The sequence below is a fragment of the Puma concolor genome, chromosome D2, assembly GCF_028749965.1.
Source record: "Puma concolor isolate L17-30 chromosome D2, mPumCon1.1.hap2, whole genome shotgun sequence".
NCBI classification, from domain to species: Eukaryota; Metazoa; Chordata; class Mammalia; order Carnivora; family Felidae; genus Puma; species Puma concolor.
The window spans coordinates 47,144,824-47,163,747 of record NC_141677.1 but is presented as its reverse complement, the minus strand read 5'-3'; the positions used below and the strand labels follow the sequence as shown (position 1 = coordinate 47,163,747).

The window sequence follows — 18,924 nt, the reverse complement described above, 5'->3', positions numbered from 1 at the left end:
AGGGGTGCCTTCAGACGAGGACGAAGCTGGCCTTCTTGCCATGGTCTCAGTGGTGGACTTAGGAGTCAGTAGGTGATGGCAGCAGGGGTAGCAGGGCATCATGTCCTGTGTCTCAAAGAAGAGGTAGGTTGTCAGGGAAGTGGTTAGAGGGGCAAGAAAGACAACTGGACCCTGCAGAGGAAGCCAGGTGAGCTAAAGCTACCGGAGATAGAGTCAGGCCAGGGGGTTGGGGATGGACAGAGCTGCACTTCCCCTCCATAACCACCTAGAGCAAGACACAGAACTCTCCCGTCACCACAGAGGTGTCCTTGTGTTCGCCCTTTATAATCACCCCTCCCTCCACAATCTCTAACCTCTGGCAATCATTAATAAGTTTTCCATCTCTATAATTTTGTCATTGCAAGGATGTCGTATGAATAGAGACATACAGTATGTGACAATTTGAAATTGGCTTTTCCACTCAGCTTGATGCCCTTGAGATTCACGTAAGTGTGGCATGTACCAGTGGTTCATTCATTTTTATTACTGAGTAGGTTTCTGTGGTATGACTGTTCCACGCTTTGCTTAACCATTCACCTCGTGTAGGACATTTTGGTTGTTAACAGTTTTTGACCATTGTAAAGAAAGCTGACAATCATGTACAAATTGTGGGGTGGACAGAAGCTTTTTTCTTTGGGAAAAATGCCTAGGAGTTCAATTACTGGCAACAATATGTTTAGTTTTTAAAGAAACTGCCAATCTCTTTTCCAGGATAGCTGTACCCTTGTTATATTCTCCCCAGCAATGTATGAGAGATCTTGGATTCTGTTTAGAATAATAAAACTTTATCACTTTAGATGTAGGTGATTTGCAATATACGACACTGTAGACATTGGACATATCCTTGGCAACAAGCATAAAATAAGGGGCATAAGTGGGAACTGGTCTTAGTATTAAATCCTGCTCGATTCTACATCCTACTTTAAAGAACTGTATTTAGGGGCGCCTGGGTGGCGCAGTCGGTTAAGCGTCCGACTTCAGCCAGGTCACGATCTCGCGGTCCGTGAGTTCGAGCCCCGCGTCGGGCTCTGGGCGATGGCTCAGAGCCTGGAGCCTGTTTCCAATTCTGTGTCTCCCTCTCTCTCTGCCCCTCCCCCGTTCATGCTCTGTCTCTCTCTGTCCCAAAAATAAATAAAAAACGTTGAAAAAAAATTAAAATAAAGTAAAAAAATAAAGAACTGTATTTAAATATGAATAAACATGGTTCTTGAAAGTGAAGCAGTTGAATTTTCTAAAATTATGCAAATTCGAAAATCTCAGTACTGAATTAGGGTTTTTCCTTGCTTTAATTTGAATGAATGAAATCTTGGCAGAAATAGGTACAGGAGGAAATTGCAGCCGAGTGCTAATATTTGTGACAAAAAGGGTGAAGGCAGTGGTGACTTTAAGCAGACCAGCATGTTCCTGGGGGTCAAGGACTTAGATGTTACTCTCTGTTCTTCCAGGAAACAGCTCCATGACTGGAAGTATTCATATTCTCCCTCTGGGACTCATTTTCTTCCACTGTACATGGTTGGCCTGAACAAATTAATAAAAACTACTTGGGCACTTGCTAAAATGCAGATCCCCTGGCTCTCTCTCAGAGATTCAGTGTCAGCAGGTCTGGGGTGGTGCTGGAAATCTACATGTTACCAAGATCCATTCTGAATCTAATGAATTGATGAATTTGGGAGAAACAGCACAAGATGATTGTGATGATCATAAAGTGTGTCACTAGCCTAGTGTGGAATGCAAGTAGGTTTGAGCTGGAAAACATAAATTTTGTAAGATATTATATAATGTTCACCACTTAAAAAAACACCTATATAACACAGGGTATAGGGGGAAAGTCCAAACATGGACAATATTTTTCCTGATTAAGTCATAACTAATGACTAACAGCATTTAAAATGGTCTCAACAAAGCAAACACTATTAAGTTTCTAGTGATTCCTCCTTAAGACTATACATGAATGTGTAATACATATAATTGAATATGTAATATAATATATATGTAAAGAACATTATATATATATATATATATTCATTTACACTAAGAGGAATTATACAGGGCGAATCCACACTTGTGGTGTTTTGAAAGATTTTTGGGGCAAGTGTTGAATGCCAGCACACACAGGTCTATCCACCTCCTTTGCACAGCTGTGTAGCTGGATTTTCACTGTGTGTGAACAACAATTTACTTACCTGTCCACTATTGATGGACATTTTGGTGGCTCTCAGTTTTTCCCCACAAAAACAACAACAACAACAACAACAACAACAACAAAATACTACAATAAGTATCCTTTTTCATATGCGTGGGTGAACGTTTGCAAGCATGTTCACAGGGTCAGTTCCCCACAACTGGGTTGGCAAATAATGTGCGCAGTTACAGCTTTAATGAATATTACCGAATGCCCCACGGAGAGGGTATGCTAACGTACATTACCACTACCGACATGGGACTGCTCATCCACCATGCCCTCACCTGCACTGGGCTTCATCAAGTGTCACTATTTTATTTTTTGGTCAATGTGTGAAGTAAAATGTTCATTTTCTTTTGGAAGTCAGTTCTGCGGGGTGCCTGGGTTGCTCAGTTGGTTAAACATCTGACTCCTGATCCTGGCTCAGGTCATGATCTCACAGTATGTGAGTGTGAGCCCAGCTGATGGCGTGGAGGCTGCTTGGGATTCTGTCTCTCCCTCTCTCTGCTTTGTCCCTGTTCGCTCGCTTTCTGTCTGGGTCTCAAAATTAATAAACAAATTACAAAAAACAAAAATTTCAGTTTTGAAATTGCTGTTGATCTAGAGGGCTCCAAAGATCCGTTCTTTCACTCTTACCTCTGCAGAACTGTGATCCAATTCTTCCTATCCTTCTCTGCTGGTTCCTTTCTGCATCCAAATACCAGAGAGTGTGGGAATTCCTTTTCTTCCTTCTCCAAACACATCCTTCTTTGAAAAACAAAACAAAACAAAACAAAACAAAACAAAACAAAACATTTTATTGAGGTATGACTGACATAAAAGAGTTGTCTATATTTCATGGATTTAATTGGATGAGTTTGGAGATAAATATCCTCCAGTGAAACCCTCACTACGATCTATGCCATAAACATATCCGTCACCTGCAAAAGTTTCCTTCTGCCCCTTTATTTATTTATATTATTGTGAGGATTATTTTTGTGTGTGTGTAAAAATCACAACCTTCTTGTGATTCTTGTGATCAAGGCATTCCTCTTGCCTTCCCGCTGGCAGCTCCAGGTCACGGTTCCTCATCACGATCTTGCATGTTACTCTGCCCCGTTGGGTACAAGTCTAAAGTCTGCCTCTGTTAAAGGGCATGGAGGGCTGCTGAATTAATGAAACTAAGACTCGGCTCTTGGCGGGCCCCCTGGTTCTTCGCAGGGCTCTTTCTTTTGATTGGACCAGGAGATAAAGTGACATCAGTGTAAAAGCCCCTGCTGAGCCACAATCCTATTGTCTTCAGTGGCACCTAATCCAGTTGAGCTCTTACAAGCTCTCTCACAGGTCACCGGCCTTGGGGACGAAGCCATGGCGGGATGGCTCTGCCTGCGACTGGAGACTGCACAGGGCTCAGGGCAAGAGAGCCAGTGGCAGGAAAGGAAAGGCCCCGTTGACTCACTCGCTGGGCAGCCAAGTGCTTAGTAACAAACAGTAAACAGAGGCGGCAGCGCCCGTGGCCGTGGCAGCTCAGCAGAGAGGTGAACGAGATCCCTGCTCATTGTTGGAAAATTGTCTGTGATGGAGGCCTAGACCCGATCACGATCACAGAGAATTTCACATGCAACCTCTGACTCAGAACACAGGTATTTCTCCGTGTTGTTCACTTTTCTTCTGTAAATCTGGGTCGGGGGAAGGGCAAATCCATTCACTGGTTTGGGTATCAGGAATAAGGAGAACACGACTGGACTAAGTCTTGTGCTAGTGACTCTGTGGTATTATTTGGAGTGTTATTTGTTCCAGGCTACTAGTGGGACCTGATTCAAATGGTGAATTTGCTTTAAAGCAGTAAGAATGGGCTCAGCAGAGGAAACATGGGGTTTAGAGTCAGACCAACCCTTGTTTAAGTCATTGCTTTGCTATTCAGCATCTTTTAGTGAATTCATATTCAAAGCGAAGGCAACTTCCCTGAGACTCAGTTTCCTCATCTGTAAAATGGGGATAATAAATACCTACATTATAGGGCGATTAAGGATACACGAAGTGACATATATCAAGCACTTAGCACATGCTTGAGGCATAGACGTAGCTCTTAGTAAGTGATAACTCACTATCTTTCAGAAATGAGCAATTTGGTTATGCTTAAAGAAGGTCAATGCTTTAGAGTAAAGAGTTTCAGGTTTTATCCGGTTGACTTCCACAAAACAATGGGGAATAAAAGTATCAATGATTCATCTGGCTTTTGTTTTTTAAATAACAAATTCAGAGATGAGGTATGCATATTTCTCCTGGCTACATCCTGTCATTTGCTACAGATTAGAGCTGAAATGGACAAAGTAATCAATTCAGCAAGCACTTACCACCTATCTCCTGGCTGCCAAGCCAAGTGCTAAGTACTAGGGACACCTCTCTCTGCTCAGAGGCTCTTCCGGGTGAGCGCAGGAGCCAAAAGAGGTGAGCCTACAAGGTGACGTGTGGCAGCAGCAAGTGCTGAAGTGGTGTAGGCTCCCGGAAGAGATGATGTTTGAGAGCAGTTTGAATGCTGGGTGGGAACTAGCAGGAGTAGGAGGAGAGGGGTTGGGGCAAGCTATGCCAGGCAGAGGAAAGCATGTGCAAAAGCCCAGTGGCATGAATAAGTAAAGCATGTTCTGGGAATATCAGGCAGTTTGGCATAACTGTAGTGAGACGTGAGTGTGGGTATCTGATAAGAAAGAAGTCTGCATAGGTGAATAGGGTAGAGCAAGGAAAGCCTTCTATGGCTTGCATTTCATTCAGAAAGTTCTGGAAAGCCATTGATAATTTTAATGAGGGGATGTCATGATTGCATTTAAATATTAGAAAGATTACTCTGGTAGTAATATACATGTTGGGTTGGAGGGGATGAAGCCTGGAAAGTTGACAGATAGACTAACCTAAGGAAACAGTTTGGGGATGTATAGACCTGTCAAGCAAGGGCTGCCAGCAGTGTGAAAAGAAAGATAAACAAACATGCATACATGTACATAATACAGGTTTGTTATAAATTTTATTTATATGAAGGATGCTCATGTTGCACAATTTATAAGTAGTAAAATACAGCATAGTCTCTTTTGCAAGTTCCGTACAGCCAATAGATTCACACAGAATGCAAACATTGATTTTGCTGAACTCTTACATCCTTAGTCAGTCTATGTTTGCAATGGACCACTGGGTATAGTTCCAACATGAATGTTGGCTGATATCTTTGTTTACGTTGACAAGTCAGAAGAAAGTTAAGCAATGAACGTGAATGTTTTAACTTTGCTCATTTCTCCGTGACAGGAGGAACTGCTGAACTGGATCATAATTTTTGAATTCTGGAAGAATAGTTCCTCAATTTTTGCACTATTCACAATATAACAGCTGTAGACACAACACACTTTTAGATTTAATCTGAATTATTAACATTTTCTCCATCACTATCTTAAGTCTAGATAATCAACAAAACAACAAACCAAGCCCTGCTTTGTAGCTTCTGTCAATTTCTGTGGTGTGAATACTGCCTCTATGGTCAATTCCAAGCTCCCAGTGTGATATCACTGAATGCAAAGTTTGAAGAGCTGTGTATTAGCACACCATTATATAGTATTTCCACCACGCAAATGCAATTGATTTAAATGAGCTGAAGAGCATGGACAATAATGAAATGTAGTGAAACAATTAGGAAATATATTGAATATATTATTAATATAATTTATTTAAAAAATTTTTTTCTTTTTAATGTTTATTTATTTTTGAGACAGGGAGAGACAGAGCATGAACTGGGGAGAGTCAGAGAGAGGGAGACACAGAATCTGAAACAGGCTCCAGGCTCTGAGCTGTCAGCACAGAGCCCGACGCGGGGCTCGAACTCACGGACCGCGAGATCATGACCTGAGCTGAAGTCGGCTGCCCAACCGACTGAGCCACCCAGGCACCCCTAATATAATTTATTTAATTGGAAGTTTCTGTAATTTGATTTTTTACAACGGCTATGTTTAACATCCAGCTTGCAAAATCCCTGGACATTCATTGACTTTCACTGGTGAGTAGGAGTCTTCTTCAGCACAGCAAAGGGGCCCAGAGAGTTTTAAAGAGGCAGAATCCACGGGGAGGGGAATATGATGATCAGGAGAAGCAGGGATGAAGAAAGGAGTTAAGAGGAATATGTGTTTCTCTCTATGGAGAAACACATCAACCACCAAAACAAGAAATACAGGATTGGATTCAGGGGTGCAAAGCGATGTTAGATTATTTGAAAAGACTGATAAAGAAAGAGGACTGTGGATTTAAATACAGAGTGGAGAAGGTTGAGGGCTATTCGCAGTCTTGAAGAGAAGTCACTGGACTTTTTCAGATGCCTGCAGAATCCTTGCTCACTCCCCTGCTAGGGGATATCTGTGTTTGATGGAATTTATCTTGGCCAAGTTGGTCTGCATTAATCCTTTTATTTTTAAGGTAATGTTTACTTTGCCTTTCTAGAAATTGAAGGTGATTCTGCTCTCTACAAACTGTATTTTAAGCCTTCAGGGATTTCTGGAAAGTGATGCAACCCTTCTTGGGTGCTGCCCCTTACCCAGGCTGCCTCTCTGTCAGTCGTGCTCATTGGACTTGAGGTTATGGAGGAAGGGCGGGCCATGCTCAGAGGGTGTGGCTGGACCAAGGGAGTGCTTTCGGTGGGACAGGGTAGTGTGGGGTGGGCGTGCAGCCTGTAAGGGAGGACACAGGAAAACAGCCCTTTTCACCATCTCTCCCCCTCTCAATTTGCCTAGTCTCTGATGCTGGTAGTCACCTCTCTCCCACCTATTGTCCCCTTGTACAGGTCCCCTCCACTCACGGCTTCTGTGTTCAGGCCATGTAAGCCCGCCTGACACTGTGCAGCCGGCCTGAGTTTATGGCCTCAGTTCATAAGTCTTCCACCAAACTCCTCCCCTTTAATCTAAGAGAATAGTCACCCAAATACCCTGGAGCATTGCCAAGGACTAGGTAGGGGTCTCCCTGGTTACCTCACACAGTAATTCTATCTCTAAATTCTAACTGGCTGCAGTCATTGTCCACCTGTAACTGGGTCTTCCAAATAAGCAACAGGACCTAGGGCAGTTCTGTCTGTAACTTGTAATGTGCAGATTATCCTGTTAAAATACGGATTCTGACTTAAAGGGCCCAGGGAAGGCCTGAGTCTGCATTTCTAACAAGTTCCTGGGTGACGCCCACGTGGCTGGTCTGAGGGATCACACTTTGAGTAGCAAGGACTGGGGTCGCTGGCATCTGTAGTCCCACTGGTAAAGCCATTTCTGCTCTCAAGCCCGAGCTCTGTGGGTTTGTCCCCACCCTATCCCCTGCCCTCACTTTATATTCAATGTTAGTCGTAGGAACGGCTAGCATTGATTGAGAAGCTACCACGTGTCAGATGCAATAATTCATGTTACAGACGAGTATCGAGGAAAAAAAAATAAGTTACCCAAGGTAGACAGGGGTTAGCCCGACTCTGACCTCAGAACCTGCCCTCTCAGCCACTATGCTTTCTTATTTCCGTTTTCCTTTCAATATTTATTGGCCCTGAGGTCAATGTTTTCAGCCGTTTTCCTCTCTGACCTCTCTTGCCTGAGACAGTCAGACTAACTCCCCCGCCCCAGACTTGGTCTTCATTTTATTCTTGGTCACCGGTAGCCCCATTCCTAATCGCTCTTCTCCTTTTTCTTGCCTTAGTTCTTACTGAATTACCTCCTTTTCCCTATAATTCCTTGAGTTAAAATGGTTATAATAGCCCGACATCGTCGGAAACAGAGTAGGTGGTGAAGGAAAGCAGGAAGGAGATCCACAGAATGGTGGAAAAGGACCAGTTCGTGGTGGGCTGGTGCCAGTCAAGTGGTATATTTTGAGACTAAGTGGTCAGAACTTACTTCTCCATAGGTTGAAGAGGTGTGGAAAAGTATCTGGCCAGGTAGGAAATGTGTTGGACCTTTAAAGAAAGTGTCACGTAAGTATTTCATTCATTTCATGTATTGGTATCTTTTCTGTATGTTGCTGGTCCACAGAGTGCAGACGGCTCCCGACTCACTCAGTCAGGGAAGAAGGAGCTCCAGGTGGGAGTGTCCCCACACAACCCTGGGGAGGACAGGAGATGAGAGGGGTGTGGTGCATCTGGAACTTGGAGAGAGGCTATGGAGGCAAGGGGAAGTCGCTGGAGATCAGTGTGGAAGGGTGGACTGGAGGTCGCATAAGCTTTGTTTAGGAGTCAGGAAATGGAAATGATTCTATGGAAAACACAAAGCCACTGAAGGCTTTAATGTGGAAGAGTCATATGGTCAAATGTGTTTTAGGAAGAGGTCTCTCTGTAGGATGGAGACTGGATTGGGGCAATGGTAAGACTTTTGCTATGAAGGTGCTTTATAGATGGGGTTAACGTCTATAATCAGTTGACATTAAATTAAGGGATATATGTAATGTGGGTGAGCCCAAGCCAGTCAGTTGAAAAACCTTAAAAGCAAAACCGAGGTTCCCTCAAAGGAGAATAAATTGTGCCTCAAGACTATAGCATCAGGGTGCCTGAGTGGCTCAGTTGGTTGAGCATCTGACTCTTAATTTTGGCTCAGGTCATGATCTCATGGTTTGTGGGATTGAGCCCTGCATTGGGGCTCCACGCTTAACAGCACAGAGCCTATTTGGGATTCTGGGATTCTCTCTCTCCCTCTCTCTTTCTGCCCCTCCTCTACTTACTCTCTCTCTCTCAAAATAAATAATAAATAAACTTAAAAACAAAAAGACAACAACATCAACTCCTACACAAGTTTCTAGCCCACTAGTCTGTCCTGTGGATTTCAGACTTGCCAGCCCCGCATTCATGTGAGCCAATTTAAACAAAAAACTATAAATATAATTTATATTTAAATAAATATATTTAAATTTAAATAAATATATTTAACTTCATATATATCAATAAACCTGGCTCTCTGGAGAACTGCTGACAACAGTTATATTATAAATTAGGTGAACATTAGTCAAATATCATGTGAAATAGGGGCGCCTGGGTGGCTTAGCCGGTTAAGCATTCGACTTTGGCTCAGGTCATGATCTTGTGGTTCGTGAGTTTAAGCCCCATGTCAGGCTCTGTGCTGACGGCTCAGAGCCTGGAGCCTGCTTCAGATTCTGTTGTCTCCCTCTCTCTGCCCCTCCCCTGCTCTCTCTTTCTCTCTCTCTCTCTCAAAAATAAACATTAAAAAAAAATCATGTGAAGTAGCTCTTTTTATATATAAATCACCAGATGAATGGATCTTAATACTTTAAAGCTGAATTTGAAGGCTCAAGACAGCAGCTGTTAAAATTCACAACTTTATTTTATTTTATTATTATTGTTTTTCTACAGCCCCAAAGCAGCTGTCCTGAAATACCAGACCATTCTTATCAACCTAACAAGACTGATTCTCACCTAAAATTCACAACTTTGAATAAACTGAATAATGATTTAAACATACGTAGCTTCAATTAGTCTTGTTAGCTTACAAGCCCACCATCCCCTCCTTTAGAAACTTAAATGGCACTTACTAGCCATGCAAATTTGGGGACCTTAAGTCAGTTAAATTCTCAGTTTCCTCATCTGGATATGGGGATCATTTTGCCTCGCCTTGAAGGATTTTTGTGGGAATCACAAAAATGTATGCAAACTCTATAAGCTGCAAAGGGCTATTCTCCTTGGAAGGCATTGCCTTCAAGTAAAATTGGTGAGGACTCAATCAATCATCTCTGAGTATGAATTACATTAAAACTGGCCCTGCAGCCTTAGAAATGGAGGATACAGCTCTTCCTAAAGGACAAGCAGGACCAAAGAACACAGGTGGAACACGAAGTGCATTAATAACAGTGAATTATATTTTTGACATTTTACTTAAATTCTTCTGATTATCACAAGAAGAAAGTCTGTCTGGAACCCTAGGCTTTCACATTTCTCAAACGAATGGCTCCTTTCACAATGAAAGACCAGGCTTTGGGACCATTGGAAGGCAATATTATCTGGCAAGAATTCAAGGATTTAAAAGAAATAGATAATTACCTTCTATTGTTGTCCAATACTAATTTTCCATTTCCTATAAAATATGCAGTTGCCCTGAATGCATTCACTCAAATAAAAAACTGGTCTTATCAGCACGGGTTATATAGGAATGTAGCAAATATGAGGTAAGTCGAATGTAAGCAAATATGGGCGATGAGAAAAACCCTTCTCTAAAACACTCTAAATGTTTTTCTGTACTGGAACATCCATTCTCTTTTCTACAAATGCAAGGTTCCGTCTGGGAACACTGAAGAAAGGTAGGACATCTGCTAGTTGCCATGTTCTCACCAGCTTGTTCTGCTTCTCACAACCATCTTGTAAGGCAGGATGTATCATCTCCATTTTACAGCGGGGAGAAGAGATTTTGAGAGTGCTCTTGCTCAAGGTCACACTACGTTGGTGCTACAGCCAGTATTTATATAGGGCAGTAGGGCAGGATCTGTGTGAAGAACTCAGAATTGAGATCAGCTTCCAAGGATCTCCCAGTAGGAGAGTGCCGGAAGTTAAGAGCCCTGACACCTTTAGCCCAGATGAGGCTTTCAATGGAGCCCAGATGAGGCAGAAGCTGACTTTTCCTCCTGGGGGAATGATGCCATTTGCCTTCTGGAAAGTTTCGCTCAGATTTTGGTCTGAGTGCAAGCAGATGGTTTTTAATGAATGTCCAAAGGGAGAAGGAATGAAGGGAAACATAAGGACCAAAAGGAGGAAGGGAAAAGGATCATTCTGAGAGCTTTGATTCCTTGGGAGCCCCACATCCTTCCCTGGTTCCTCCCTAGGGTGTCTATTTTGGGGACCTTGAGATATTTTAGGCATTTTGCTAAGGTTTAAAATGGGTTGTTTATAGCACCTCAATCCTGGCAGACAGATGGAAACAATTAACACCATATCTTAAGAATCTCATACTTGGAAACTTCTCAGCAGCTTTGATGCTTAAAATCCCTTTCTGGGTGGTTAGAGCAGAGATGGAAAGAAATGGAAATAAGATGTGTTCATCACATTTTACATACTGAGCCCTGGAATATAATTTCCTAACAGTTACATGAGGTAGATGCTATGATTAACATTATATCCCAGATGACAAAACTGAGGCTCAGAGAGGTTAAGTATATATATGCTCTGTGCCCAAGCTCACATAGCCAGGAAGTTAGGGAGCTGGAGTTTCAACCTCCCAGAGCTCACGTCTTTTTTTAGCCAACAGTAGACTGTTGAATGAAAAAGAGCTGGTGGTAGGTTGAACAATGCTTCCCCCCACCACAAAAAAGATATATACATCCTGATCTGTGGAATCCATGAATACTACCTTAAATGGCAAAAACAACTGCAGATGTGATGAGGTTGAAGGGTCTTGAAATGGGGAGATTATCCTGGATCATCTAGGCAGGCCCTACTAGATGCAATCACAAATATCCTTGTAAGAGGCAGACAGAGGGAGATTTAAAATAGAAGAGGAGAAGGTGATGAGACCATGGAAGCAGACATTAGAATGATGTGGCCACAAGTCAAGAAATGCTGGCTGCCACCAGAAACAGGAAGAGACAAGGAGCAGACCCTCCCTTGGAACTTCTGGAGGGAATGCGGCCCTGCCCACCGCCCGATTTCAGCTCAGTGAAACTGATTTCTCTGAGATGATAAATTTCTGTTGCTTTCATCCATCAGGCTGGTGGTAATTTGTCCCAGCAGCCATAGGAAACCAGCGCAGGGCCGGAGCTAGCACCCTGGGGGACGACATTCCAGGGACAGCGAGAGGGAGTCACGGGAAACCGGGATCTGAAGCAACGGGTAGTGTTTCAGGGAGGGGGTGGTCACCCACTGGCTGTCCCCACGAGACCAGAGGCAGTGTGCCTTGTCCCTTCCACTTCCCTCGCAGGCACCTTCTCAACCTTCAAGTCTCAGCTCATATGGTGCCTTCCTTGACCACTCCGGCTCAAGTGCACAGCCTTGTCTACCTCTTCTTCACAGTCTATCTCTCTGTGGACTTATTTTGTTCCTCTGTTTACCTGTTCGGTATCGGTGCCCCTCTGCCCATCCCCACTAGAATGTAAGACTTGCCAGGGTAGGATGGTATATTTTCATGTTTCTATTTACAGCTTAAAATATACTAACTCCTTGGTAGGATTTGTTAAATAAAGGGATGGCTGAGGCAAGGATGTCGAGGGCATGGGCAGAGCTTCTAGGCCGAGCCAGACCAGAGAAGGGCTATGAAGCCGGAGGCCAGTAGAGGAGACTCCCTAGAGACAGAATGCACCAAAGCGTGGGAACTTACGGAAGGGAGCCTGAGGAAACTCCTGAACAGCAATGAGGCCTCAGATGGAGGAGACTTTTGGGTTACGAGATGACTGCAGAAGCGTTCGGAGAATCGAGTCAACATACAGGACTTGGCCCACAGAGGTGTGAGCCTGGGAAGTGAATGAGAGACAACAGAGCTGTCCCCCCAGAAGCATGGCCATGGGCTGGACGCTTTCCCAGAGCTTCCTCACTGGCAGGAAGGCAGGGTTTATCTGTGTGGTGGGATCTCTCTGTCCCTTAGATGGTTAATGGTCCCCTTCCAGTTCACGGCGCAGTGGTACCTCACCACCAGACTGTGTAGACAAACACTTGGATGCAAGCCCGGAGGCATCACGGCATGCCGGGGCAGGGCTGATGGCGGCTGTCTCATAAACCGGGACTGGTGCACATAAAGCCCTTGGAACAGTGCCTGGTGCACAGTAAGCGCTAGGGAGTGTCTCCTTGTATTGGTGTTGTCAGCTGGCCCTGAAATGGAATTTGCAATATTGCAATGTTAACATATATTTGGGTTGCTTCTTAAGGACTAGTGGACTGAAATGGAGTCCCTGAAGTATATCCCCAAACAGGTTACTGCCTACCAGAGTGGAGGGGTGTGGTCAGGGCTGCCGTGGAGATTCGGGGCCACCAATGGTTCCCAAGTGTTGGCACTCCCTGGAGGCACAACTCACTCCTGTGGACAGAATGTCACGTTCATCTGTGGCCCTGGGGTCAGAGAGAGTTTGTACAGAAAAGCAGAACGTAGACATCTCTTTCTGCAGTGGGAGCATGCACATGTCTTGGAACAGTGGGATGGGTTTGTTGTTGTCGTATTTTGTTTTTTTTTTAATGGAGAGGCTGATGACTAATTCACAGGCATTACCTCCTGTGTTTGGGGTTTGTTGCCTTTGACGTGGAAGCTGTAATCCTGATACACCAGCAACGAGAATGGCAACTTCAAGCCTCAAAGAACTCTTGGTTCCAACCACAGAGAGGGGTGTTTGACTAGCCAACCCGAGCAGTTATGTGCTTTTCTAGATGTTGGCTGTTTCCTTATCCACCCTAGATGGAAAGAATGGTTGGGCCTCTTAATCTGGTTGGCATTTGTTGGCAGCATTTCAGATAGAGTCTAACATAACTGATGAAAATTGCTGGATTTGTATTTCAAGAAAGGAGGTGGAAATGGAGTGCTATTTTTTGGATTTGCCTAAAAACATTTTTAGCAGGGCAATGCTTGAAATTGTTTTAAACTTATCGTAAAAGAACGGACCCAGAGAACCGTTACAACAAATGTTTAGCTTACCGAGTCATTGTAAGATGAACACCTTATTTGAGCCATCACTGAGGCTAAGAAACAGGACTTTGCCCCCCATTCCAGAAACCCTTCCATATCCTCCATCTCAATCACAGGCCCTCACTCCCCCAAAGGTAATCATTATCCAGACTTTTACAGTCATCCTCTTGTTTCTGTAGCTTTGTCCCTCACATGTACATTCCTAGATACTATATTTACTTTTACTCATTTATTAATTTGATCTGTCTTTAAAAATTTTTTTTAAATGTTTATTTATTTTTGAGAGAGAGAAAGAAAGAGAATGAATGGGGGAGGGGCAGAAAGAAGGGGGAGACACAGGATCTGAAGTAGGCTCCAGGCTCTGCACTGTCAGCACAGAGCCTGACGTGGGGCTGGAACTCATGGACTGCAAGATCACAACCTGAGCTGAAGTCAGATGCTTAACTGACTGAGCCACCCACGCACCTCATGATCTGTCTTTTAATTATAAGTTCCTTTCCATTCCTTGCTTTTCTCTTAAAAATTATTCACATTTATGGGGGCACCTGGGTGGCTCAGTCGGTTAAACGTCCGAACTTAGGCTCAGGTATGATCTCACGGTTTGTGGGTTCGAGCCCCACATGGGGCTCTGTGCTGACAGCTCGGAGCCTGGAGTCTGCTTCTGATTCTGAGTCTCCCTCTCCCTCTGCCCCTCCCCTGCTCACGCTCTGTCTCTGTGTCTCTCAAAAATAAATAAATGTAAAAAAAATTAAAAAAAAATTATTCACATTTATGGTGTAATTCACATACCATAAGTCACCTTTTAATGTTCACAATTCAGAAGTTTTTGGTATGTTCACAAGATTGTGTAACTATCATAACTAATTCCAGAGTATTGTCATCAAGCTGTTAAGAAATCTGTACCCACTTCAGTCACTCTCCACCTGCCCTTCCCCCAAACCCTTGCCAAACCACTGATCTTTCCGTTTCTATTCATTCGCCTCTTCTGGATATTTCCTAAGAATGCAATCATATGAAATGTGACCTTTAGTGGCTGACTTCCTTTACTTGGCAGATTGTTTTCAAGATTCATCAGTCTTGTATGGCATAGATCGTGGTGATGGTTTCATGAATATGTACTTATCTCTAAACTCATCAGGTTGCATACATTAAATATATACAGCTTTTTGTATGTCAGTTACACCTTAATAAAGGGGTATAAGAAAAAAGATTCATCCATCTTGCAGCATGTAGCAGGACTTTGTTCCTTTTTATGGCCAGATAGCATTCCATTGTATGTGGATACAATTTTGTATATTCATTCATTAGTTAAGGAACGTTTGGGTTGTTTCCACTTTTTGGATACTATCAAGGATGCAGCTATGAATGTTTGTGCGTAAGTTTTGGTGTCACATATGCTTTCATTTGTCTTGGGTATCTACCAAGGAGTGGAATTGTGGAGTCACATGGTAACTCTATGATTAACTCTTTGAGGAACTGCCGAACCGTTTTCCAAAGTGGCTTCATTATTTTACATCCCTATCAGCAATATGTGAGGGTTCCAATTTCTCCACATTTTTGTCAACACTTTTTGGCTATAACCATCCTTATAGATCTGAAATGGTATCACATTGTGGTTTTGATTTGCATTTACCTAATGACTAATTATGTTGAGCACTTTTCATGTGCTTATCAGTTATTTGTACATCTTTGGAGAAATGTATGTTCATAGTCTTTGCCCATTTTAAAAAAAAGATTTGGGTGGCCATACATTCCAGTTGGCCTGCGACACTCTCAGTTTTGCCTATTGTAGTCATTTTTTTATTCTACTTTGAATTTATTTATTATTGAAGCACAGTTGACGTCTCTACCCATTTTAAAATTAGGTTGTCTTTTTACAGTGAATTGTGAGGGTTCTTTATTTATACTTTTTTTTTTAGTGTTTATTTATTTTTGAGACAGAGAGAGACCGAGAGTGAGTGGGGGGGGGGGGGGGCGGAAAGACACACACACACACACACACACACACACACACACACACACACACAAAATCCCAAGCAGGCTCCAGGCTCTGAGCTGTCAGCACAGAACCTGACACGGGGCTCAAACTCTTGAACCGTGAGATCATGATCTGAGCCGAAGTCGGACGCTTAACCAACTCAGCCACCCAGGCTCCCCAAGAGTTCTTTATTTATAGATGACCCCAATTTGTAATGGCTTGAGTTACAAGTTTTTGACTTTACGATGGTGCAAAAGCCACACACATTCAGTGGAAACTGTACTTCAGACATTGAATTTTGATCCTTTTCTGGGCTAGCAGGATGCACTACAATCCTCTCTCGTGATGCTGGGCAGTGGCCTGGAGCCTCAGCTCCCAGTCAGCCAGGTGGTCACAAGGGTAAACAACCGATACACTTAAACCACTCTATTTTTCACTTTCAGTAGTGTTCAATAAATTACATCAGATATTTAACACTCTATTATAAAACGGGCTTCGTGTTAGGTGATTTTGCCCAACTGTAGGCTAATCTGAGTGTTCTGAACACATGTAAGGTAGGCGAGGCTAAGCTATGATGTCAGTGTCAAATCTGAGAACTCTTTGCTTCATCCTAGATCCTGAATATTTGCCTCGATGTGTTATTTCCTAAAAACTTACAGTTTTATGTTCTATATTAGGTCTATGACTCATTTTCAGTTAATTTTTAGTTTTTTTAAATGTTTATTCATTTCTGAGAGAGAGAGAGTGAGAGAGAGCATGAGTAGAGGAGGGGTGGAGAGAGAAATGGGCAGAGGATCCAAAGCAGGCTCCAGGCTCTGTGCTGACAGCAGCGAGCCTGATGTGGAGCTTGAATTCACGAACTGTGAGATCTTTTTTTTTTTTTTTTAATGTTTTTATTTATTTTTGAGACAGAGAGAGACAGAGCATGAGCAGGGGAGGGGCAGAGAGAGAGGGAGACACAGAATCCGAAGCAGGCTCCAGGCTCCGAGCTGTCAGCACAGAGCCCGACGCGGGGCTCGAACTCATGGACCATGAGATCATGACCTGAGCTGAAGTCGGTCGCCCAACTGACTGAGCCACCCAGGTGCCCCAGATCTTAACCTGGGCCAAGGTCGGACTCTCAACCGACTGAGACACCCAGGTGCCCTGAATTAATTTTTATATAAGATAAGAGGGTTTTTTTTTTCTTTCTCCCATGATGAATCCAGCACTATTTGTTGAAAGTTGAATTACTATATTGAAATGATGGTCTTGACTAGCCACACCACACCACCCTAAAATTCTTTTAATGCAATTTTTTTCTAGTCATATAGTGATGGGAAAACAAACCACACCACATTTGGTATTTCGTGAGAAATCTTGAGATTCAGAGATTTCGTATTTGAGAGTCCTAATCTTGTCCCTTTGTTTGTTCTCTAATAAGTAGCCTTTTACGCTGGCTGCAGAGAGCTGGGAACATGTGGCAGCATGGGGAATGCCTAATCCATATGTCTCAAGCCAAGTTTAGATAAAGAAGTAGGAGGAAGAGAAAAAAGAAAGACAAGAGAGGCTCTGCACTTTAGCTTTGAATCTATTACTTTTTACCTGGGTGACCTTGGACTGCCTTCCTGTCTGCCAATGGGAATGACGGGCTTTCTTTGCAGACTCCTTGTTGTAGCATCTCACACATCAAGCTTCCGGCCTAGGTCTGGCTCCAGCACACCTCTGGTCCCCAGGGGAGAGGAGGACGTGCAAGGCTTTTTTCTTCTGGGAGTCCAACTCTCTTCCTGAGGCCGGAGGAGGTTGGACTACAGGAGTACGTAGAGCTGAGCAGGTGGTGAGTGGAGAGCTTGGCTTGGCCATGTTGGACAGAGGGATGAGGGTGCCCTAAAGTGCTCTCTCTGCCCTGCCCCCCACACCGCCCTCCCGCCCTCCCTGAGGCCACAGAAAAGATCAATGACGTAAATGGATTAGGAAAAGCCTGCCTGGCCTCTTCCTGCTGTCACCCCACCTGGGGCTGGAGATTAGTGGGTGGCAGCTGTGTCAGGAGGACAGACATTTAAATGTCAGCTTTGGTCGAAAGGAGCCCTTCTAAGAAGAGAGGAAAAGAGAAGACCAGCCTCCCTCACCCCTCCTCTGGCGGGTCAGTCCCACGCTTCCCTGAGCATGCACTTTTTCAAAACACAGGACTCGCCTTCCTTCCAGTGATTTTCACTCCTCAGGCAGGTGTCGTGATCATTACAGACAGGGCTGATGCTGGCGCCACATCCGACTCGGCGTGTGGCAGGGGAAAAGCCATGAATCATGTAGTGGAGATTTAAAAAAAATGCCGCTAACCTACTTTCCCAGACAGAGAGGAGAGCAGGCAGAGGATGCTACCTGGGCCAAGGGAGCTCTTTTCAACAGTGCAGCCCAGCTCAGAGGGCGGTGCCATTCTCATGCTTCATTTGTTCATTCACTCATTCATTCATTCGCCTAAGCTTTCATTTCGGAGTTTATTTCCTCATTCACCGATTCAGCCAGGCAGCCTCGCAGGTCCCCCCAGAAAACATTTCTGTAGCTTCCTCTGTGTGCCTAGCCCTGTGCCCAGCCCCGGGGATGCAGGTGATGAAAACATGGTGTTGCCAGGCTGCAGAGGGGGCTGGACTGTGCCTGGGCTGGAGTGGTGAGTACGGGCCCGGAGAGCTGGTGGACGTTGTGGGGACTCTGCCACAGGCATGTCTCTGCAGGTATGAGCCCGGCCTCTGTGACCCTGGCCAGCGCCCTGCAGGTCAGGGGCGAAGCTCTGTCGGAGGAGGAAATCTGGTCCCTCTTGTACCTAGCTGCGGAGCGGCTCCTGGAAGACATTCGTGAAGGTAAGAGGGTGTTTGGGCCACATGAATCGCAGGGAGTTGAACGCAAAGCTTCCCAAGCCATCTCTGACTGCTGCTTCTCAGATCTGTTATCAGTCCAAAGCATTAGATCAAGTAGTCAAATGACACCTGCCTATGGAGTTGCCCTGGGAAGGCAGGCCTGTCTCTCGGACCCATGGCATGCAGCAGAGTTGAAACAAGGCCTTGCTTCTAGGGAGCTTCTAGCGGCTGCAGCTATATGGGCCTCTCCCAACACCTGGACAGTCTGAGCATAAGGGACAGGAGGCAGGGGGCTGCCCTGTTGACACTCCCATA

The 18,924-nt window shown here is 44.2% G+C and overlaps 1 protein-coding gene across 2 annotated transcripts in view; it reads left to right on the top strand.

Annotated features, from left to right (window-relative positions):
• The first annotated feature begins 3,530 nt into the window (after positions 1 to 3,530).
• FRMPD2 (FERM and PDZ domain containing 2) overlaps positions 3,531 to 18,924 on the top strand; it is a 96,203-nt gene continuing 80,809 nt past the window's right edge. For both annotated transcript variants that reach the window (XM_086680215.1, XM_025918071.2), the window contains exons 1-2: positions 3,531 to 3,843; positions 18,487 to 18,612. In XM_086680215.1, the coding sequence (XP_086536341.1) occupies positions 3,819 to 3,843; positions 18,487 to 18,612 (151 nt within the window). In that variant the 5' untranslated portion in view covers positions 3,531 to 3,818. The remainder of the gene's footprint in view (positions 3,844 to 18,486; positions 18,613 to 18,924) is intronic.